The sequence below is a fragment of the Phyllobates terribilis genome, unplaced genomic scaffold (assembly GCF_046119375.1).
Source record: "Phyllobates terribilis strain yellow unplaced genomic scaffold, ASM4611937v1 Scaffold_11__3_contigs__length_659146591, whole genome shotgun sequence".
Classification (NCBI taxonomy): Eukaryota; Metazoa; Chordata; class Amphibia; order Anura; family Dendrobatidae; genus Phyllobates; species Phyllobates terribilis.
This window is the reverse complement of record NW_027362771.1, coordinates 567290634-567316014: the sequence shown is the minus strand read 5'-3', so window position 1 is coordinate 567316014 and position 25381 is coordinate 567290634. Positions and strand designations below refer to the sequence as shown.

The window sequence follows — 25381 nt, the reverse complement described above, 5'->3', positions numbered from 1 at the left end:
TTTTATGGTATAAATTGCATAATGCATATGACAAGCGATAGATGCTACTGCGCATGCACGGGCGCCATTTTGCTGGAGTTACATTTTTTTTTAAATACCGCTATATGAACTGCGCAAGCGCAGTATTTAAAATAGGAGGCATGTCATTGAATGTTCAGTGACCTGTCATTTAAGCCCATAACCATGAATATTAGAACAGAGCACCAAATAAAGACCCGCCCAATCACCCTCCCTCTAACCCTTCTCCTCCAATCCAGTGTACTGCACATAGAATCATAGAATGGTAGAGTTGGAAGGGACCTCCTGGGTCATCTGGTCCAACCCCCTGCTCAAAGCAGGATTCACTAGATCATCTCAGACAGATGTCTGTCCAGCCTCTGTTTGAAGACGTCCATTGAAGGGGAACTCACCACCTCTCGTGGCAGCCTGTTCCACTCATTAATCACCCTAACTGTCAAAAAGTTTTTTCTAATATCTAATCTGTGTCTCCTCCCATTTAGTTTCATCCCATTGCTTCTAGTCTTTCCTTGTGCAAATGAGAATAAAGATGATCCTTCTACAATGTGACAGCCCTTGACATATTTGTAGACAGCTATTAAGTCTCCTATCAGTCTTCTTTTTTGCAAGCTAAACATTCCCAAATCCTGCAACCGTTCCTCATAGGACATGGTTTGCAGACCAGTCACCATTCTGGTCGCTCTTCTCTGAACTTGCTCCAGTTTGTCTATGTCTTTTTTAAAATGTGGTGCCCAAAACTGTACACAGTATTCCAGATGAGGTCTGACCAAAGAGGAGTAAAGACCGATAATGACTTCACGTGATCTAGACTGTATGCTTCTGTTAATACATCCCAGAATTGTATTTGCCTTTTTTGCTGCTGCATCACACTGTTGACTCATGTTCAGTCTATTATCTATTAGTATACCTAAGTCTTTTTCACATGTACTGTTGCTTAGCTCTATTCCTCCCATTCTGTATATGCTTTTTTCATTTTTATTGCCCAGATGTAGTACTTTGCATTTTTCCCTGTTAAAAACCATTCTGTTGGTTGCTGCCCACTGCTCCAGTTTATTTAGGTCTTTTTGAATCCTCTCTCTCTCTTCTCTAGTATTAGCTATCCCTCCTAGCTTTGTGTCATCAGCAAATTTAATCAGTTTACCCTCAATTCCTTCATCTAAATCATTGATAAAGATGTTGAACAATACAGGTCCCAGGACGGAGCCCTGTGGTACCCCACTTGAGACATTCACCCAGCTGGATGTGAAGCCATTTACAACCACCCTTTGAGTCCGATCACTAAGCCAGTTATGAATCCACCTAACAGTTGCCTGGTCCATTGCATACTTGGTCATTTTTTCAATAAGGATGGTGTGAGATACTTTGTCAAATGCTTTGCTGAAGTCAAGATATACTATATCTACAGCATTTCCCTGATCCACCCAGTCAGTGATTCTGTCATAGAAGGAAATTAAGTTAGTCTGACATGACTTGTTAGTTACAAACCCATGCTGGCTCTGGTTAATCACTTCATTCTTATCCATGTACTTACATACATGTTGTTTAATAATTTGTTCAAAGATCTTTCCTGGTATAGAAGTCAGACTCACCGGCCTATAGTTCCCTGGGTCCACCTTCTTCCCCTTTTTGAAGATAGGAACAACATTTGCTCTTCTCCAGTCTTCTGGGACTTCTCCTGTTCTCCAAGAATTTTCAAAGATTATGGAGAGTGGTTCTAAAATTTCTTCTACGATCTCCTTCAGTACTCTGGGGTGTAATTCATCTGGACCTGGTGACTTGAACTCATTTATGTTAGCTAAATATTCCCTCACAATCTTTCTGTTTACAGATAACTTGGATTCCTCTATTCCTTTAAAAGGACAGTGAAGATCAGTTGATGTTACATTTTCTTTCTGAGAGAAAAACAGATGCAAAATAGGAATTAAAAAGTTCGGCCTTCTCAACATCCTCTCTTACCATTTCTCCATTTTCATCCTGTAAAAATCCTATAGCATCTTTGACTTTTCTTTTACTTTTGACATACCCCCAAAATCCTTTTTTATTGCTTTTGACATCTCTTGCAAGCCTTAATTCATTGTCAGCTTTAGCTAACCTGATACGTGCCCTGCAGGATCTGCAGACTGCATTATAATCTTCTTTAGATATGCCTCCCTCTTTCCATTTAATAAACATTTCTTTCTTTCTTTTTAGCATGTGTTTAAGTTCTGTGTTCATCCATCCTGGTTTCCTTAAATGCTTCCCATTCTTCCTACTTTTCGGGATTGTTAACGATTGTGCTTTGAGAATCTCATTTTTAAAAATTTCCCATCCTTCCTGGACATTTTTGTCCTTAAGGACATCCAGCCATTGGATCCCTCCTATTCTCTTTCTGAGTCTCTTAAAATCTGCCTTTCTAAAATCTAACCTTGAAGTTTGAGTCTTCACATGTCTTCCTCCTCTAGTTATCCAAAATTCTATAATAGCATGATCGCTGCCTCCTAGGGTCCCAGCCACCTTTACCTCCTCAACCATTTCCTCCCTGTTTATAAGGATTAGATCCAAAGTAGCAGATCCCCTTGTTTTCTCCCCTACCTTTTGGAAGATAAAGTTGTCAGCAAGAGAGGATAAGAATTTGCTTGACCTGTTAGTTTTACTTGAGAGAGATTCCCAACAAATGTCTGGATAGTTGAAATCTCCCATGACCACTACGTCATATTTTTTGGAGAACTTGGTCATTTGATACATAAAGAGTTCATCCATATCTTCAGCTTGCCCAGGTGGCCTGTAGTAAATGCCTACAATGGTGTCCTTTCCGTTGTTCTCTCCTTGTATTCTTACCCAAACAGTTTCCACAGAACTCCCAGTCTCTGAAGCTTCCATCTCTGTGCAGATATACGCTATTCTAACATACAATGCAACACCTCCTCCTCGTTTATCAAGTCTGTTTCTTGCAAATAAGTTGTATCCTTTTAGCCTTTTATTCCAATCATGTGTATCGTCCCACCAAGTTTCAGTGATTCCAATGACATCATATTCCTTTTCCTGCATTAGTAGTTCCAATTCTCCTTGTTTGTTGCCCATGCTTTGTGCATTTGTATAAAAACATTTTAGTTTGTGATTGGTTTCTCTTCCTCCCATATTTTTATTATTTAAATTGTTTTGTCTTTGTTCTTCCTTTCCACTTCCAGTAGCAGAGATCTCAATAGTATTTGTCAGCTGTATGGCTTTTTCTGGCCTTTTGCTTCCCTTCCCACATTGTTCTAGTTTAAAGCTCTTCTGATGAGTGTAGCAAGGCGACTTCCAAATACATGTTTTCCAGTCTTCGTAAGGTGCACCCCATCTCTAGCAAGTAGTCCATCGTATAGGTAATTCATTCCGTGATCCAGAAATCCAAATCCTTGTTGACGGCACCATCGACGTAGCCAGTTGTTCACCTGTAGAATCTTATTCCACCTCATTGTTCCATGGCCATCCACTGGGAGGATGGATGAGAAGACCACCTGCGCTCCCAATTCTTTCACTTTCTTGCCTAAGTCTTCAAAGTCACTGCAGATGGTTTCCAGGTCCTTTCTTGCGGTGTCATTTGTCCCCACATGTATTAGCAGGAATGGGTAGTGATCTGTAGGTCTGAAGAGTCTTGATATCCTGTCAGACACATCTTTAATTTTTGCTCCTGGAAGACAGCACATTTCTCTTGAGGTTATGTCTGGTCTGCAGATAGCGGCCTCTGTTCCTCTTAACAGGGAATCCCCCATGACCACCACTCTCCGTTTTTTCTTCACAACATTCTTCTTTCTCCATCCAGGAGGATTCTGAGGGCTTACAAGGTTATTCATTGCTGGCAAAGTCTTATCTTGCTGTATTTCTTCATGGTGCTCCTGCGAGAGAGCCTGGTACTGGTTCCTGAGCAGTATGGGTGCTGACTGCCTCTCGATCCTCCTGCTTCGGTGGGTCACATGCTTCCATTCCTCTGTTTCGTCAGGTGCAGTTCGAATTTCTTCTCTTTCTGAATCATGAAGAGATAATTCTGCTCTGTCTAAGAACTCTTCACCTTCCTTAATGATTTTCAAGGTAGTTAACCTCTCTTCTAGATTTCGCAACTTTTCCTCCAACAGGGACACAAGCTTGCATTTCTGGCATGTGAAGTTTGGCTTTTCCACTGGCAAGTCTGTGAACATGTAGCAGGATATGCAGCTCACCAAATGGCTCCTGGACTCTTCCATGTTCTTATTGTTAATGTTCTGAAAACAGTGAAAAAAGCTTAAAAAAAAAAGCTTCAAAATGCCGGCGCGCGGTTTACCGATGTCCTCTTTTCAGCTCCAACAGTCAAAATCCAGTGTTCTTTGAGCTCGCGGAGACTCTTCACTTACCCCAAAATGCAGTGGGAATATGCAAATTATCTCCTCAGGACTCCTCCCCTGGTTTACCGATGTCCTCTTTTCAGCTCCAACAGCCAAAATCCAGTGTTCTTTGAGCTCGCGGAGACTCTTCACTTACCCCAAAATGCAGTGGGAATATGCAAATTATGTCCTCAGGACTCCTCCCCTGGTTTACCGATGTCCTCTTTTCAGCTCCAACAGCCAAAATCCAGTGTTCTTTGAGCTCGCGGAGACTCTTCACTTACCCCAAAATGCAGTGGGAATATGCAAATTATCTCCTCAGGACTCCTCCCCTGGTTAGTCCCCATTTACAGGACCCAAGTAACAATTCTGAAGTAACTTTTCCAGCCTTTTGCTTTAACCCCTCGCAGTCCTAGGCACCTTCCATATTTGCTGTGGTACCAATAATACTCATGTGCAAGAAAAACAGACGAGTGTAATCCAATAAAAAAATCGGATTGCACTCTGACTAATGTAATTCAATGAATCCCTGCTCATCTGCGATTTTTTTCTCAACCCAGATTGGACTGAGAAAAAAATCGCAGCCTGCTGCGATTGTCCCTGTATATTGGATGAGTCTTGCCAATGCAAGTCAATGGGAGCGAAAAAAAAAACAGGCGGCACAAGGACCATGCAAGTGCCATCTGATTTTAACTCACCTGACATTTTATCAGTAAAGTACAGTAATATCACAGTGTAACCCATCACAATAGAATAGATAGATAGAAATATGTGAGTGACATAAAGTATATAATTAGTGCAGAGCATGTGTAGCTTACTGTACATGTATTTTAGTAATAAATAAATGAAAAAAAATGGAGTAGGATCCCCCGAAATATTAACCACTTCGCACCAGAGCCTGTTTTTGCCTTCGTGACCAGGCCAATTTTTTCAATTCTGACCACTGTCACTTTATGAAGCAATTACTCTGGAACGCTTCAACGGATCCCCTGATTCTGAGACTGTTTTTTCGTGACCTATTGTACTTCATGATAGTGGTAAAATTTCTTTGATATCACATGCGTTGATTTGTGAAAAAATCGGAAATTTGGCGAAAATTTTGAAAATTTTGCAATTTTCAAACTTTGAATTTTCATGCCCTTAAATCAGAGAGATATGTCACACAAAATACTTAATAAATAACATTTCCCACATGTCTACTTTACATCAGCACAATTTTGGATCCAAGATTTTTTTTTGTTAGGGAGCTATAAGGGTTAAAAGTTGACCAGCGATTTCTCATTTTTCCAACAAAATTTACAAAAACATTTTTTTATGGACCACATCATATTTGAAGTCACTTTGAGGGGTCTTTATGACAGAAAATACCCAAAAGTGACACCGTTCTAAAAACTGCACCCCTCAAGGTGCTCAAAACCACATTGAAGAATTTTATTAACCCTTCAGGTGCTTCACAGGAATTTTTGGAATGTGGAAGAAAAAAATTAACATTTAACTTTTTTCACAAAAATGTTACTTTAGACCCAACTTTTTTTATTTTCACAGGGGTAACAGGAAAAAATGGACCCCAAAATTTTTTGTGCAATTTCTCTTGAGCGTGCTGATACCCCATATGTGAGGGAAAACCACTGTTTGGGCGCACGGCAGGGCTCGGAAAGGAAGGAGCGCCATTAGACTTTTTGAATGTAAAATTTGTCTGAATAATTAGCAGACACCATGTTGCATTTGGAGAGCTCCTGATGTGCCTAAACAGTGGAAACCCCCCACAAGTGACACCATTTTGGAAACTAGACCCCTTAGGGAACTTATCTAGATGTGTGGTGAGCACCTTGAACCCCAAGGTGCTTCACAGAAGTTTATAATAATCAGCTGTAAAAATAAAATTTTCAAATTTTTCCCGCAAAAACGTTTTTCATCCCTTAATTCTGCATTATCATAAGGGTAATAGGATAAATTGCACCATGAAATTTGTTGTGCAATTTCTCTTGAACACGCCGATACCCCATATGTGGAGGCAAACCACTGTTTGGGCGCACGGCAGGGCTCGGAAGGGAAGGAGCGCCATTTGACTTTTTGAATGTAAAATTTGTTTGAATAATTAGCGGACGCCATGTTGCATTTGGGGAGCCCCTGATGTGCCTAAACAGTGGAAACCCCCCACAAGTGACACCATTTTGGAAACTAGACCCCTTAGGGAACTTATCTAGATATGTGGTGAGCACCTTGCACCCCCAGCTGCTTCACAGAAGTTTATAATATTGAGCCATAAAAATAAAATTTTCACATTTTTCCCACAAAAAATGTTTTCCTTTCCCTAATTTTGTATTATCATAAGGGTAACAGGATAAATTGCACCATGAAATTTGTTGTTCAATTTCTCCTGAACACGCCGATACCCCATATGTGGGGGAAAACCACTGCTTTGGTGTACGGCAGGGTTCGGAAGAGAAAGGAGCGCTATGTTGGCTGGGATAGGCAGCAGACACCATGTCACATTTGAAGAGTCGCTGACATGCCAAAACAGCAGAAACCCCCACAAGTGACCCCATTTTGTAAACTACACCTCTCAAGGAATTCATCTAGGGAAGTAGTGAGTATTTTTTAATTTTTAAATTTATACCATTGGGCAGTGAAAAAAGCATAATTATATTTTTACCACAAAAAAATGTTTTACCCTCAGATTTTACATTTTCACACAGGGCAATGGGTAAAAATGGTGCTGAAATGTGTCACACAATTTCTTCTAAAAGTGGCAATACCCCATATGTGGCTGTATCGTACCGCTCAGCCATATGGCGAGATCTGGGGGGGACGGAGTGCTATTTGACAATTGGAGAACAAATTATTGTAGAATAGGCATTTGGATTTGGGAGCACAAAATTTTTTGAATTTCTTTTGGGGGGCAAGGGCCATTTCGCTTTTCCAGAGCCTTTCTGCTACCAGTAACTTGGAAGTCCCTTATATTTTTAACAGATGACGGACCTGAGTGGGGACTAGCTTTTTTTGAGGATTGAGTTGAAGCTTTTATTGGGAACATTTTACGTAACATTTATCCAGCGCTCTAGGCTGAGCACTTACATCGGGGTTTCCATCTAAATTTCCAAGTGATGTAATTCAGATGAAACCCATGCAGGATCCATTCACTGTAATGAGGCAGCAGAGTTACTCTGGACTCCGTCTGGCCTCTGTTTAGCGGTGTCCTTTTTTTCAGAAGTGCACAAAACTGTGGCCAACCGCACTTTTATGCACGCCTAAAACAAATGACACCGTGGGATCACAGGCCAGACGGCATCCACAGTGGCCTATATCTGCCTCATTACAGGGAATCTTCCGTCATGGGTTCTGGCTGAATCACGTATTTCAGAGATTTACACGGAAACTCTGGTGTAAGCGCTCAGCGCAGAGCGCAGGATAAATGTGTGCCGAGCCTTACTGCGATCTTTGGGAGACATAATAAACAAATCAGTAGCAGGTGAAGAATTGGTTTTATTTATTTTTTACGCCGTTCCTAGTGTGATAACTGATTCGATTACTTTATTCTTCGGGTCGGTGCGATTACAGAGATACCAGATTTATATCGGGTTTTTATGACTGACAACTGTCACACACTAAGAGACGCTTTTTTTTTGCAAAATCTAGTTTTTGCATCGCCATATTTTGAGAGCTATAATTTTTCTATATTTCGGCTGACAGAGTCATGTGATGGCTTGTTTTTTGCGGGACGAGTTGACATTTTTATTGGTACCATTTGTGGGTACGTGACATTTTTTGATCGCTTTCTATTCCGTTTTTTGGGAGGTAAAATTAACAAAAACCAACAATTCAGGAATTGTTTTTTGAGGTTTTTTTTTATGCCGTTTTGCGTGTGGCAAAAGTGATCAGGCAGCGTTATTCTTCGGGTCAGTACGTTTACAGCGATACTACACTTACTGTATTTTTTTTATGTTTTGGCGCTTTTACACAATAAAACAATTTTATAGAAAAAATATTTTTTTTGCATTGCTTTATTCTGAGAGGTATAACTTTTTTATTTTTTGGCTGATGGAGCTGTATGGTGGCTTGATTTTTGCGGAACAAGATGACGTTTTCAGCGGTACCATTTTTATTTCCATTTTGCTTTTTGATCGCATTTTTTTCCACTTTTTGTTTGGCGATATGAGGAAAAAGCATAGTTTTTTGCTCCGTTTTTTATTTATTTTTATTACGGTGTGCACAGAAGGAGTTAATTAGTGTGACAGTTTTATAGCTCGGGTTGTTTCGGACGCGGCAATACCAAGTATGTGTACTTTTTTTATTTTTGCATAAATATATGGATTTATCGGGTTAATATTTTATTTATTTATTTTTATTTATTTTGTATTTTTTTTAACAGTTTCAAAACATTTTTTTTTACTTTTTTTTACATTTTTACTTAGTCCCTGTATGGGACATTAATTTTTATTTTTCTGATCCCTGATCTCATGTAATGTAATAGACATGTATTACATTATATGAGATCTTCACTGACTGTTTCACAGTCTCCTGTCTGGCATCAGCTACAGGCTGAAGCCAGGCAGGAAGGACACCATATATGGCAGAGCTGGAGGCGGTCATGTGACCTCCAGCTGCCATAGCAACGCCAGGTCCTGAAAGCAATCAAGGGGTCGTCGGAGAGGTAAGTGGACGACCCCCTCTCCTCCTGCTGTCTTCTATATGCCGCGATCACTATAGATCGCGGCATATAGAAGACAGCAAAGGGTTAACATCACTGGGACCTGATCTAATCAGGTCCCGATGATGTTCCCTGTCAGAGCTAACGCTCTGCACCGCCCTCACAGCGCTTGCAGGACCCTGGGGGTCCTGAGCACTGTGAGACCACCCACCGTTTTTAAATGTCGGCACTGCACAGAGCCCAGGCAGCACGGACGTTTATCTACAGTGGGCGGTCGGGAAGCGGTTAATAACCTGCTGAGGGAAAGCCCGTAGCTGAGGGCTGACGTTTATAGCCTGGGAAGGGGGTAATAAATATGGAACTACCCAGGCTATTTATATAAATTCACAGCCTTTACTGGTTATTAAAATTGGCAATCCCCCCCCCCAAAAAAAAAGAAAATGCCGTGGGGTCTCCCTTTAATTAATAACCAGCAAAGGCTAGGTAGACAGCTGCGGGCTGATATTAATAGGCTAGGAAGGGGCCATGGATATTGGCCCCCTCCCAGACTAAAAACATCAGCTCTCAGCAGCTCCAGAAAGGCCACATCCATGAGAAGGGTGAGTCTAGCTCTGCTACATCTAGATGCCTTGCTGAAAGGTGGCATGATGTGACCCTTCTACTGGCATCCAGCAGAGGCACTGAGCTGCACATGCTCAGTGCCTCGCGGTGATGTGAGAAAGGTGAGCAGAGTTCATAGGCAATGAACTCAGTTCTCCTCACTGATGCCAGCGTGAGTTTGGGATTGAATACTAATATTCATATATTTTTATCTATCTACTTCTATCTATGTCTTGAAGAATATTTACTTTGAAAACTGTCTTTAAATGACATAGAGAATTACTCTGTGTACAAGCTAATGTTAAAATTGCATTGCATACGTATTGCATTCGCATGTCATTTGGATGTCATTCGGATAGTAGGTGAGAAAAATCGCATTGTACTCACATGACACTTGCATAACACTTGTCCAACTTTTCAGTAACAACATCGGACCGATTTTTTTCATGCTGATGGGTATGAGCCCTTAGAAACCGACTCTGATCACCACTTTAATGCTGCTAGCAATCACTGACTGCTTCATTTAAATGGGTAACTTGTTAATACTGCGCTTCATAGGAAAACAGCAATTTAGCTATTTAGTATACTGTAATACTGTCGTTTGATGCATATATGCACTATATGACCTATAATGGTCTGACTGAAGTTGATTGACAATGCTCGATTTTTGATATTAGTATTGCAGTATATAGTATAGTATATCAAGTGATTGCAGGATTAAAGTGATTCTGACAGCTGAAGTATGCTGCCTCGGATAGCATAAAACAGGCACTGGTGGTATGATCTCAGCCAATTATGTTGGACTCTGAAATGCTACGGCGTTTCAGAGAAAAATCTGCCAGGTACTGAGCCACGCTGTGGACTTGTTGGACAGGTGGATCCCTGGTAGCTTCTCCCTGCCCACTGCCCTGTATTGACAGGTCTCTGCCTATACACGCACGTAGGCATGCCTGGCTGAGATCATACATGCTGTCTGTGGATTGGGAAATATGTATTAGCTTTCAGAATCATTGTAAGTCCCTTAAGGGTACAAAAAAATAAATTAAAAAGTATTAAAAAAAATGTTAAAAAATAATTTTTAAATCACCACCTTTCCCATATAAAAAATAAAGAGATGAATATATATATACAGTACAGACCAAAAGTTTGGACACACCTTCTCATTTAAAGATTTTTCTGTATTTTCATGACGTTGAAAATTGTACATTCACACTGAGGCCATCAAAACTATGAATTAACACATGTGGAATTATATACGTAACAAAAAAGTGTGAAACAACTGAAAATATGTCTCATATTCTACAGTCATGGCCAAAAGTTTTGAGAATGACACCAAAATTATATTTTCACATGATCTGCTGGCCTCTGGTTTTTATTAGTGTTTGTCTGATGTTTATATCACATACAGAAATATAATTGCAATCATATTATGAGTACCAATAGGTTATATTGACAGTTAGAATGAGTTAATGCAGCAAGTCAATATTTGCAGTGTTGCCCCTTCTCCTTCAAGACCTCTGTAATTCTCCCTGGCATGCTCTCAATCAACTTTTGGACCAAATCCTGACTGATAGCAGTCCATTCTTGCATAATCAATGCTTGCATTTTGCCAGAATTTGTTGGTTTTTGTTTGTCCACCGGTCTCTTGATGATTGACCACAAGTTCTCAATGGGATTAAGATCTGGGGAGTTTCCAGGCCATGGACCCAAAATCTCTATGTTTTGTTCCATGAGCCATTTAGTTATCACCTTTGCTTTATGGCAAGGTGCTCTATCATGCTGGAAAAGGCATTGTTGGGCGCCAAACTGCTCTTGGATGGTTGGGAGAAGTTGCTCTTGGAGGATATTCTGGTACCATTCTTTATTCATGGCTGTGTTTTTAGGCAAGACTGTGAGTGAGCCGATTCCCTTGGCTGAGAAGCAACCCCACACATGAATGGTTTCAGGATGCTTTACAGTTGGCATGAGACAAGACTGGTGGTAGCGCCCACCTCTTCTTCTCCGAATAAGCTGTTTTCCAGATGTCCCAAACAATCGAAAAGGGGATTCATCTGAGAAAATGACTTTGCCCCAGTCCTCAGCAGTCCATTCCCTGTACCTTTTGCAGAATATCAGTCGGTCCCTGATGTTTTTTCTGGAGGGAAGTGGCTTCTTTGCTGCCCTCCTTGAAGCCAGCCCTTGCTCAAAGAGTCTCCGCCTCACAGTGCGTGCAGAAGCACTCACACCAGCCTGCTGCCATTCCTGAGCAAGCTTGGCACTGCTGGTAGTCCGATCCCGCAGCTGAAACAGTTTTAAGATACGGCCCTGGCGCTTGCTGGTCTTTCTTGGGCGCCCTGGAGCCTTTTTGACAACAATGGAAGCTCTCTCCTTGAAGTTCTTGATGATGCGATAGATTGTTGACTGAGGTGCAATCTTTGTAGCTGCGATACTCTTACCTGGTAGGCCATGTTTGTGCAGTGCAATGATGGCTGCAAGTGTTTCTTTAGAGATAACCATGGTTAACTGAAGAGAAACAATGATACCAAGAACCAGCCTCCTTTTAAAGTGTCCAGTGATGTCATTCTTACTTAATTATGACTGATTGATCGCCAGCCCTGTCCTCATCAACACCCACACCTGTGTTAATGGATCAATGACTAAAACGATGTTAGCTGCTCCTTTTAAGGCAGGACTGCAATGATGTTGAAATGTGTTTTGGGGGTTAAAGTTCATTTTCTGGGCAAATATTGACTTTGCAAGTACAGTAATTGCTGTTAAGCTAATCACTCGTTGACATTCAGGAGTATATGCAAATTGCCATTACAAAAAATGAAGCAGTAAACTTTGGAAAAATTACTATTTGTCTCATTCTCAATACTTTTGGCCATGACTGTAGGTTGTTCAAAGTAGCCACCTTTTGCTTTGATGACTGCTTTGCACACTCTTGGTATTCTCTTGATGAGCTTCAAGAGGTAGTCACCGGAAATGGTTTTCACTTCACAGGTGTGCCCTGTCAGGTTTAATAAGTGGGATTTCTTGCCTTATAAATGGGGTTGGAACCATCAGTTATGTTGTGTAGAAATCTGGTGGATACACAGCTGATATTCCTACTGGATAGACTGTTAGAATTTGTATTATGGCAAGAAAAAAGCAGCTAAGTAAAGAAAAACGAGTGGCCATCATTACTTTTAAAATGAAGGTCAGTCAGTCCGAAAAATTGGGCAAACTTTGAAAGTGTCCCCAAGTGCAGTTGCAAAAACCATCAAGCGCTACAAAGAAACTGGCTCACATGAGGACCGCCCCAGGAAAGGAAGACCAAGAGTCACCTCTGCTTCTGAGGATAAGTTAATCCGAGTCACCAGCCTTAGAAATCGCAGGTTAACAGCAGCTCAGATTAGAGACCAGGTCAATGCCACACAGAGTTCTAGCAGCAGACACATCTCTTCAACAACTGTTAAGAGGAGACTTTGGGCATCAGGCCTTCATGGTAAAATAGCTGCTAGGAAACCACTGCTAAGGACAAGCAACAAGCAGAAGAGACTTGTTTGGGCTAAAGAACACAAGGAATGGACATTAGACCAGTGGAAATCTGTGCTTTGGTCTGATCAGTCCAAATTTGAGATCTTTGGTTCCAACCACCGTGTTTTTGTGCGACGCAGAAAAGGTGAACGGATGGACTCTACATGCCTGGTTCCCAGCGTGAAGCATGGAGGAGGGGGTGTGATGGTGTGGGGGTGCTTTGCTGGTGACACTGTTGGGGATTTATTCAAAATTGAAGGCATACTGAACCAGCGTGGCTACCACAGCATCTTGCAGCGGCATGCTATTCCATCCGGTTTGAGCTTAGTTGGACCATCTTTTATTTTTCTACAGGACAATGACCCCAAACACACCTCCAGGCTGTGTAAGGGCTATTTGACCAAGAAAGAGAGTGATGGGGTGCTACGCCAGATGACCTGGCCTCCACAGTCACCAGACCTGAACCCAATCGAGATGGTTTGGGGTGAGCTGGACCGCAGAGTGAAGGCAAAAGGGCTAACAAGTGCTAAGCATCTCTGGGAACTCCTTCAAGATTGTTGGAAGACCATTTCCGGTGACTACCTCTTGAAGCTCATCAAGAGAATGCCAAGAGTGTGCAAAGCAGTCATCAAAACAAAAGGTGGCTACTTTGAAGAACCTAGAATATAAGACATATTTTCAGTTGTTTCACACTTTTTTGTTAAGTATATAATTCCACATGTGTTAATTCATAGTTTTGATGCCTTCAGTGTGAATGTACAATTTTCATAGTTAAGAAAATACAGAAAATCTTTAAATGAGATAGTGTGTCCAAACTTTTGGTCTGTACTGTGTATATATATATATATATATATATAATATATATACATATACATATATATATATATATTTATTTATTAGTGATGAGCGAGCATACCCGCAAGTACTCTGTACTCGCCCAAGCATCTCAGTACTCGGGATGCTCGGAGCTCACGGAGTACTTGCGAGATGCTCGGGCGGATGCTCGGGTCCCCTCCCTGCATGTTTGGTGCTCTTTACAGAACCAATGAACATGCAGGGATTGCCTGCCACTCACTGTAATGCCGCAGCCATGTTGGTTGTGACATTACAGTGATTGGCTGGCCGCACCGCGTCATCAGGTCTATATTAGACCTGGCGCTGCCATGCTCGTCACAGTTACTCCGGAATCAGACAGTGTAAGGAGAGGTGCTGCTGAGCTAGAGAGAGATTTGCTTGTTTATTTGGTAGTGTAGGTAGAATAGAAGCATATTACACATATCCATCTCAACAAATAGTCCTTCTGAGGACGAATTCATTTGCAGAGATATCAGGCAGGCAGTGTATATATCAGACTGCAGAGGCTCCATTCCAGTTCTGTCTGCTGCTGTTAGACATTTCTAGACATAGGCCGAGGTCTCATGGGCCAGGAATACTTTTCTTTGGATCTTAATCCTCATTATTTGCTTAAAAAGCAATCTAGAGAACACCTTTTTTCTGCGCCATTTGCTTGTTGGCAGTGCAGAATACAGCCAGATGCTTTCCTTATTACAGCGCTAGAAATCCAGCTATTTAAAACTGTGGTTTCTCCGTCACATGGATCACATATATGTTTTCAGAAAATACTGCCATTTCTGGCCTCCATTAAAAACTTGTTTCAGTGTGTCAGCAAAGTTTTTGACACCGGTTTGCTGTTCAAAATAGCTACCTACAGGCCAGATATTTAAAACTGTGGTTTCTCCATCACACGGATCACATATAACTTCGCTTCAAATTCAGTCATTTGTAGTGAGCTTGGAAGATATTGTCCTCCATTTAAAATGGGCAAGGCACGTGGCAAGTGAAGGGGAACAGGACGGGATGGTGCATGCAGAGGCCGAGGCTGTGGGCAAGCTGAAATTGTGCCACAACAAACACCAACATCTTCTCGCCCGATCTTCCTGTCCCAATTCCTAGGGGACCGCAGCACACCACTATTGAACGCACAGCAGTGTCAAAAGGTTGTTGGTAGGATAGCAGATAATGCTTCCAGTCACTATGCCACCCCACACGGTCAAGTCTTAGTAGCCGTGAGTCTGGACTGCATATTCCTCACCCTGATCCTCCTTCCTCCCACCATGCCGAGTGCCAGGAGACAACTGATCCTACACATGGACACTCCGAAGAGCTGTTCACTCTTCCATTTATAGATTCGGGCCTCTCGCCTGGTCCACTTGAAGCAGGGCAAGAGGGGATTGCATGTAGCGATGCACAAATATTTGAGCAGCCACGGTCACACGAAGGCGACGGTGGGAAAGTGTCCCAAGAGGTGGACGATGATGAGGCACAATGGCCAGAAAGTCAGGAGGAGGACCAGGGTGCGGAAGTGGAAGACTAGGTGGTGGATGATATAGTAACTGACCCAACCTGGCAGGACATGCAGAGCGAGGACAGCAGCACAAAGGGGGAGGGAGGCAGAGCACCTCAAAAGGCAGGAAGAAGCAGTGTGTTGGCTGCAGACAGAAGGCGGGCAACCGTTCCCGGTAACACCAACACGAAGGAAGTTGCCAGTACAACTGTTAGGTCTTCCCGAGTCTGGTTGTTTTTTAAAGACTCCGCCGATAACCCCAAAAAGGCCATTTGCACCACCTGCCAGGCCATCATCAGCAGGGGTGGCAAAACGACCAGCCTGACCACCACCAGCATGATCAGGCACATGGCAGCAAAGCACCCGACTTTGTGGGCGAACCCCAGGGTCCAGGAACAGTGTCTGCGGGTGGCACCACTGCTTCTTCCGCTGTTGTGCATGCAAGCCAATCCCCTGTCCATGGTGCATGCGAAGATGCCTCCTGCCCTGCACCTGTTGTTGCACACTCTCAAGTAGCAGCATCAGGAAGCACGTCCACGTCCTTGGAACGCAAGCGCAAATACGCAGCCAACGCCCCACAGGCCACACTACTAAATTCCCACATTTTGCGACTGTTTGCACTTGAAATGTTGCCTTTTAGGCTCGTGGAGACAGAAGCATTTCGCAACCCGATGGTGGCGGCCGTCCCTCGGTACTCAGTCCCCAGCCGCCACTATTTCCCCCGGTGTGCCGTCCCCAAATTACAAGAGCACGTGTCCCACAACATTATCCGTACCCTCAACTACGCAGTTACTGGGAAAGTCCACCTAACCACGGACACATGGAAAAGTGCTTGTGGGCAGGGACGGTACATCTTGCTGACAGCACACTGGGTTTACATAGTGGAAGCCGGGACCCAGTCGGACCTTGGGATGGAACATGTCCTCCCGACGCCAAGGATTGCGGGCCCTAGGTCAATCAGGGTTGCTCCCACAGTCTACAGCTCCTGCACCTCATCCTCCTCAGCCTCCTCCTCCTCTTCAGCCTCCATGTCAGAAATTACCACATCAATCACAAGCTGGAAGCACTGCAGGAATGCCTCGGCCAAGCGGCAACAGGCTGTGCTGAAGCTAATATGCTTAGGTGACAAACCGCACAATGCTGCAGAGTTGTGGACAGCTCTGAAAGAGCAGGCAGATCTGTGGCTCACACCGCTGAACCTACAGCCAGGCATGGTCGTGTGTGACAATGGCAGGAACCTGGTGGCGGCTCTGAGGTGAGGCGAGCTCACACACGTACCATGCCTGGCCCATGTGCTTAACCTCGTGGTTCAGCGGTTTCTCAAATCCTACCCGGAGCTGCCGGATCTGCTTGTTAAAGTATGCCGCATGTGTGCCCATTTTAGAAAGTCAGCTACAGCTTCCGCCGCCCTTGCCGTGTTTCAGCAGCATTTGCAGCTTTCGGCTCACAGACTGGTGTGTGATGTCCCCACGCATTGCAACTCTCCACTGCAGATGTTAGGAAGGATTTGTGAGCAGAAGAGGGCAGTTGTTGAGTACCAGCATCAACAAGGCTGTCGGTATTCAGTTCACACTCCACGCATAAGACCTCAGGAGTGGACATGGATGTCAGACATATGTACCATCTTCCAAAACTTTGAGGACTCCACCAAGATGGTGAGCGGCGATGATGCCATAATTAGCGTCACCATCCCGCTTCTGTCTTCTGAAACACTCTCTGCTCACAATCAAAGAGGATGCATTGCAGGCGGAGCATGATGAGATGGAGCAAGGAACCATACAGGGTGATTACACAGAGCCCAGCCTCATCTCATCACAACGTGGATTGGGTGACAATGAGGATGTGGAGGAGGAGGAGGAAGAACCGGAGCTATAGACGGTACTACCTGCGCAACTGTCATACCGTCTGTCCAGCGTGGATGGCCTGAGGATAGAGAGGAGGAGGAGAGCATGGTCAGTTGTCCTCTTGGTGAGGACACAACTCCAATCCAGCAGAGGCAGAGGAACACTGTCAAAGTTCTGGGAGAATTTTCTCAGTCCCTCCCATCGCACAGGCCCTGAGGTACTCTCACAAATAGTGCAAAGCTTGGGAACATGCTGAGGAAGTGCCTTGCCGACTGTACCAATGTCCTCCGTGATTCCTCTGTGCTTTATAATTATTGGGTATCCAAGCTGGATACAAAGAATGAACTGGCTCTCTATGCCTTGGAGGTCCTGGCCTCCCCTGCCACTAGCGTTTTTTCAGAGCGGGTTTTTAGTGCCGCTGGTGGAATTATAACTGATAAGCGCATCCGCCTGTCAACTGAAAATGCTGACAGACTGACTCTTATAAAAAATTAACAAGGCCTGGATTGGGCCAGATTTCTCAACACCACCGAATGATAGCAGCGTAACAAACTCAAATCCGCTGTCTTTTTTTGGGAGGTGTATTCCCATGCACCTTTTCACACCCACACATGGGTATATGCTTCCTGATTTTGGCTATTTGCTCTTCTCCTCCTCCTTCTCCTAATCCTCATCCTCCACCACCATATCACCAGGGTGACCGTGGTCCGTGATGCAACACCCACATAATTTTTTTAAAGGGTGTTTATGATGCCCGTAAAAAAAATTTTTATACAGTATGTTCATGTATACCCCCCAGGGGTAAATGTTTGTCAGCCCATACACTTAGTGCATGGGCATTACAAGTATGGGAGACCTGCTCCTTTCTAATGGGAACATTTTTTTATGAGGCCCTCCTCCATGTCTCTTCCAAGGGGCATTGGAGTGCCTCCCAATTTTTGGCAGCCCTTGCATTCACTGCATAGGCCAACACTATGGGAGACCCACTTCCTGATAATGGGAACATTTTTTCATGAGGCCCTCTACGCCTCTTCCAAGGGGAATTGGAGTGCCTCCAAATTTTTTTTTCAGCCCTTGCATTCAGTGCATAGGCCAACACTATGGGAGACCCACTTCCTAATAATGGGAACATTGTTTTCAGGAGGCCCTCTGACCTTCACGTCTCTTCCAAGGGGCATTGGAGTGCCTTCAAATTTTTGGAAACCCTTGCATTCACTGCATAGGCAAACACAATGGGAGACCCACTTCCTAATAATGGGAATATTTTATTTCAGGAGGCCCTCCTCTAAGTCTCTTCAAAGGGGTATTGGGGTGCGTCCAAATTTTCAAAGGGGTATTGGGGTGCGTCCAAATTTTGGGTGGCCCTGCCACTCACTGCATACGCAATAACAGTATAGGAGACCCACTCTTTAGTAATGGGAACAGCAAAGCATAGTCGACTGATGGTTCTCTAAGAATAGTGAGGACTGACTGCTGGCCCTTTAAGAATATTATAGGTCGCCTGATGGCCCTATAACAATAGGCTTTGTGACATTCAGAGTCCCTCCTTCATAAATGAAACAGGATGTGTCTGATCATGTCTCACACACCACATGGCCAGATAAGGTTGTAAAATGTTAAAATGACATTTCCTGATGAATGCATTTGTCATGTCTGAAAGCAATACAAAAATGCAAAAACGCTACGTGTGAACATAGCCTATGGTGTGGAGGAGTATTTTTTTGGGGGTTATTTATTTTGCCTTAAATACAAGTCATTACCCTGGAAAGGATGTTCCTTAACATATTTCTCAGGAAAATCCATTTTGGTTTCATTTTGGTATGTTTTATTGTGAGTCCGTCAAAGTGGCGTAATACCTCTGACAACACTGTTGACAGCAGTGACCTGGGAGTCAGAAATGATTCCAGGGGTCTTCCCCATGCTGTTCCCATGCCATTTGAGCACTGTTCCCATTGATTTGGGCAATTTTTAGGCCCTCTGCAGACCGCCAGGGTTTGCTGCCTGAAAAATGCTCGAGTTTCCCATAGACTTACATTGGGCTCGTTGCTCGGGTCGAGCACCCGAGTACTCCAATGTGCTCGACCTGAGCATCGAGCACCTGAGCATTTTAGTGCTCGCCCATCACTAATAAATATATATTTACTAGCTATTGAGCCCGTTCTACGCCCGGGTGACGAGCATTTTTATTGGTATATGGTCTCCCATGGTGGTATGTGTTGCCTACATCCTGGTATTTGTGCTGCCCCCATCCTGTTCCCCCATCCTGTTATGTGCTGCCCTCTTCCCTATCCTGGTATGCATGGCACCCCTCATCCCTATCCTAGTATGCATGGCACTCCTCACCTCCAATCCTGGTACGCATGGCACCCCTCACCCTCAATCCTGGCAAGCATGGCACACCTCACCCTCAATCCTGGTACGCATGGCACCCCTCACCCCCAATCCTGGTATGCATGGCACCTCTCACCACTAATCCTGGTATGCATGGCACCCCTCATCCCTATCCTGGTATGCATGGCACACCTCATCCCTATCCTGGTATGCATGGCACCCCCCACCCCCAATCCCGGTTTGCATGGCACCCCTCATCCCCAATCCCGGCAAGCATGGCACACCTCACCCTCAATCCTGGTATGCATGGCACCCCTCACCCCCAATCCTGGTATGCATGGCACCTCTCACCACTAATCCTGGTATGCATGGCACCCCTCATCCCTATCCTGGTATGCATGGCACCCCCCACCCCCAATCCCGGTATGCATGGCACCCCTCATCCCCAATCCTGGTATGCATGGCACCCCTCATCCCCAATCCTGGTATGCATGGCACCCCCCACCCCCAATTCTGGTATGCATGGCACCCCTCATCCCCAATCCCGGTATGCATGGCACCCCTCATCCCCAATCCTGGTATGCATGGCACCCCCCACCCCCAATCCCGGAATGCATGGCACCCCTCATCCCCAATCCCGGTATGCATGGCACCCCTCATCCTTATCCTGGTATGCATGGTACCCCTCATCCTGGTATGCATGGTGTCCCACATTCCTATCCTGGTATGTATGGTACCCCTCTTCCCTATTCTGGTATGTATGGCACCCCTCACACCCCAATCCTGGTATGCATGGTCCCCTCACCCCCCAATCCTGGTATGCATGGTCCCCTCACCCCCCAATCCTGGTATGCATGGTCCCCTCACCACCCAATCCTGGTAGGCATGGTCCCCTCACCCCCCAATCCTGGTATGAATGGTCCCCTCACCCCCCAATCCTGGTATGCATGGCACCCCTCACCCCCAATCCTGGTATGCATGGCACCTCTCACCACTAATCCTGGTATGCATGGCACCCCTCATCCCTATCCTGGTATGCATGGCACACCTCATCCCTATCCTGGTATGCATGGCACCCCCCACCCCCAATCCCGGTATGCATGGCACCCCTCATCCCCAATCCTGGTATGCATGGCACCCCCCACCCCCAATCCCGGTACGCATGGCACCCCTCACCCTCAATCCTGGCAAGCATGGCACACCTCACCCTCAATCCTGGTATGCATGGCACCCCTCACCCCCAATCCTGGTATGCATGGCACCTCTCACCACTAATCCTGGTATGCATGGCATCCCTCATCCCTATCCTGGTATGCATGGCACCCCCCACCCCCAATCCCGCTATGCATGGCACCCCTCATCCCCAATCCTGGTATGCATGGCACCCCCCACCCCCAATTCTGGTATGCATGGCACCCCTCATCCCCAATCCCGGTATGCATGGCACCCCTCATCCCCAATCCTGGTATGCATGGCACCCCCCACCCCCAATCCCGGAATGCATGGCACCCCTCATCCCCAATCCCGGAATGCATGGCACCCCTCATCCCCAATCCCGGTATGCATGGCATCCCTCATCCTTATCCTGGTATGCATGGCACCCCTCATCCTGGTATGCATGGCACCCCTCATCCTGGTATGCATGGTACCCCTCATCCCTATTCTGGTATGTATGGCACCCCTCATACCCCAATCCTGGTATGCATGGTCCCCTCACCCCCAATCCTGGTATGCATGGTCCCCTCACCCCCAATCCTGGTATGCATGGTCCCCTCACCCTCCAATCCTGGTATGCATGGACCCCTCACCCCCCAATTCTGGTATGAATGGTCCCCTCACCCCCCAATCCTGGTATGCATGGTCCCCTCACCCCCCAATCCTGGTATGAATGGTCCCCTCACCCCCCAATCCTGGTATGCATGGTCCCCTCACCCCCCAATCCTGGTATGCATGGTCTCCTCACCCCCCAATCCTGGTATTCATGGTCCCCTCACCCCCCAATCCTGGTATGAATGGTCCCCTCACCCCCCAATCCTGGTATGTGTGGTACCCCTCACCCCCAATCCCAGTATGCATGGAACCACTCATCCCCAATCCTGGTATGCATGGCACCCCCCACCCCCAATCCAGGTATGCATGGCACCCCTCATCCCCAATCCCGGTATACATGGCACCCCTCATCCTTATCCTGGTATGCATGGTACCCCTCATCCTGGTATGCATGGTGTCCCGCATTCCTATCCTGGTATGTATGGTACCCCTCATCCCTATTCTGGTATGTATGGCACCCCTCACCCCCCAATCCTGGTATGCATGGTCCCCTCACCCCCCAATCCTGGTATGCATGGTCCCCTCACCCCCCAATCCTGGTATGCATGGTCCCCTCACCCCCCGATCCTGGTATGCATGGTCCCCTGACCTCCCGATCTTGGTATGTGTGGTACCCCTCACCCCCCCAATCCTGGTATGTGTGGTACCCCTCACCCCCCCAACCCTGGTATGCGTGGTCCCCTCACCCCCCAATCCTGGTATGTGTGGCCCCCTCATCCCTTTCACGCTGTACACAAATACAAAAAAATAAACACTTATACTCACCTTTCTTCTCTGCGCTCCAGCACTGCTGCGTCCTCTTCCGCCGGAGGCCGGGGGAGGAGTGCGGCGCCGGAGCACCGCGCTGTCCGGCGCCATTTTTCTGAAGACACACTGCAAATGTGTCTTCAGTAAAATGGCACCGGATAGCGCTATGAGCATGCGCCGATCCGACGCCACACTCCTGCCCCGGTCTCCGGCGAAGAGAGGTGCCGCGGCAACGCTCCTCCCGGTCAGGTAAGTATCTAAGTATGGCACCGGAGATCACAGTATACGTTCAGTGTCTATGCACACCGTGTACTCTGGCGCCATACACTCCTCTTACCTGTAACGGCTGGATGCGTGATTCTGTCTGGAGCCAGACTGCGTGTCACGCATGCGCAGTCTATAAAGGCTTCAGACAGAGACACACATCCCCGGTTATATTATAGATATAAAATTAAAATAAACACATTTGCTATTGCTGCATCCATAAAAGTCCAATCTATCAAAATATAGTTTCTTCAAAATCGTATATTAAACATTAAGCAGTAATAAAAATCAAAAAGCCAGAACTACAATTTTTCGATTGCTAAATCCCCAATAAAAAATGCAATAAAAGCAATCAAAACATCATATGTGCTCCAAAATGGTATAAATAAAGCGCAATTGGCCAACCAAACGTGTGAATAGCTTTGGTTATTTTGGTTGTTGCCAGCAGGTACAGTAGTTCTAAAAATGGTTTATGAGTTTGAAGGAATCATAAATAAAAAATTGCAATGAAAGCTATTGGAAATTGTATTAGAGTTTTATTACCATGTAATATGTGTCACCCTGGCCTGGATGCCACAAATATAATAAAGCTGTGTCTGAGAGCAAGGGGGAGGTCCTCTAGTCAAGGACCATTAGCATGCAGCACCTCCTGTCCCAGGCCAGTAGGGGGAGCAGGCTGCCCCTATAAAAGCTGGAGCTGGGGGCAGGGTTAGGGAGAACTGGACAACCTGTCTCTGGATTGAGAGGTGTCCCAGAGCAGGGACAGACAGTTGTGTTGCAGCCTAAGAGGACGTGTGGCAGTAGGAGAGCCACGAGCCAGGGACAAGAGGCGAAGTGCGCCTGTCCTTGCAGACGAACAGACTAAACTACCAAACTTTGGTGTCTGAGGCTGTGAGGATTCCACGTCCTACAGCAGATAACCAGTCCGCAGGGGACTGTATGTTCCTTGGCCTAAGAAGCCCGGAGGCTCCGCCACAGCAGAAGGGACCAGCAAAGCCGTACCAGGCCGGGAGTAGAAAGGGACCCAAGTTGCAAGCCATACGGGCGAGAGGACACGGTGAGCTCGGGAACGTGGGCTGTTACACTACAAGGAGGGAAATAGCCAGAAGGAGCACAGAGAGCACGGTAGGCCTACACCCTCACCCTGACCAGGGTCAGCTTCCCACTTGTTCTCAGACATCCAGGCCCCCTCCTAGCCGGGCCTGTTTCTCGGTCATATTACCTGTTCTAATAAAGACCCTGAACTGTTTAAGAGGCCTCCGTTTCCTGGCTATCGAGGTCGGAATCATCCCCTCCATCATCCATTATATATTCTGCCCTGGGGCCATACTCCTCCCGTGGGGAGTTAAACTATTCAGTGCTGCACATTTATATCAGCCCCAGCGGTCTGCACTGCAGCGGCGGTTAACCCTGACCGCAATCCACGGGTGGCGTAGTCGGACATTACCTACAGCACATAGCAGACTACCACTGGTCTGACCACCCTGAGCCACGGAACCGGGTCGCCACTACTACTCCCAGCATTGCCCTGAAGTCCGGTTCTGAGTGCCCCACGGCCCAGGGGGCGAGTAATAATACATGCTACAGTATGTACAGACAGAGTTTTTAGTGAGTCTTTTGGAGCTGGAAAGCTCAAAAAAATGCCTGAAAAATTTGTGCAAAGACATTTTCTGTTTATTTCTATTTTAAAAGCCATTTTGCTGTTGATATGTTCACTCTTTTGTGAATTTTTCTTAATCTTCAGGTTTTGATAAAAACACCTAGTGTGAGAATAGTAAGTGCATGTCACTTCTTTGAAGCGACTACTGATAGAATCCACTCCAAAATTAGGCTCTGTCCAATCAGAAGGCTGCATAAAACACTTCAGGAAACAAAAAACTCCTGCAAAAACTTCTAGGAATGAGCACTACCTGAAGCAGTTTCTGCTGGAAAAACATGTCATTTTGAAAGTCTCAAAAAATCTCCATGCGCACAAACCATAATGATCTGGAGCTTGTGTTTAGCTTGTCTTTAGTAGTTTATTTTTCTTTTTTTTTTTCTTCAGCTCTTTCTTTCAACTTTTTCTGAAGCATCAATGTCAAAAAGATATTGGATTGGGCTCCATGATATGGATGAAGAAGGATACTGGATATGGATCGATGGAACAGATTATGAAACATCTTATCAGTAAGTTTCCCAAGAAGATTAAGGGTTAATGCAGGTTCTGTTATAGATTTTGTCGAGAATCCGCAGCAAAATCTGCATGTATTACATTATGGATTTTATCCTATTCATTGCGTAGAGTGAAATCTAAGGTGAAACACACAGAATGATTTGACATACTGTTATATCCCCTTCCCGATATTGTACAAATTGGTACATTCTATTTTTCAAGTAGTTACCATAAATGCATGTATGAGTACATCCAGGTGATCACTGCGGGAGCATTACATAACTGACAATCACAGCAATTAGATTGCTTTGAGAGGGAATGGTGCCAAAGGTTGACATGGCAAAAGGAAGAATCACCTTTGGGTTTGCCATTTACCAGGGTCTGTTACACCCTACCATGAGCAGGGCCTAACAGGCCTCCTGCCAGTGTAACACTGAAAAGTCTAATATCTGCCATAAATATACTATATACATATACTATTTAATGTTCAAGTCAAATAAAGGGCCCAAGTAAAAAAAAGTTAAAATAAGAGTTAAAAAAACTAAAATAAAAATCACAGAAAATATTCACCCAATAAAAATGTATTTTTTTTTTATATAAACAGAACATTAAACAAACAAAAGGTTCACATTTCTGGTATGGCCTTGAATGGAACTACCTGAGCTATCAAAGTGCCTAAAATAACATTTTAGTGTTAAAAAATGTCTTACTTTTTTTCTTCAAAGCCCACTGGTATAAAATTCTGTAAAACACCACTTGTATCAATATGCTCACAACTGATCT

At 45.0% G+C, this 25381-nt stretch overlaps 1 protein-coding gene across 2 annotated transcripts in view; it reads left to right on the top strand.

The window, feature by feature from the left end:
* Positions 1 to 25381, top strand: part of LOC141166933 (hepatic lectin-like) — a 99016-nt gene that overhangs the window by 23404 nt on the left and 50231 nt on the right. For both annotated transcript variants that reach the window (XM_073654140.1, XM_073654141.1), the window contains one exon: positions 24491 to 24612. In XM_073654140.1, the coding sequence (XP_073510241.1) occupies positions 24491 to 24612 (122 nt within the window). The remainder of the gene's footprint in view (positions 1 to 24490; positions 24613 to 25381) is intronic.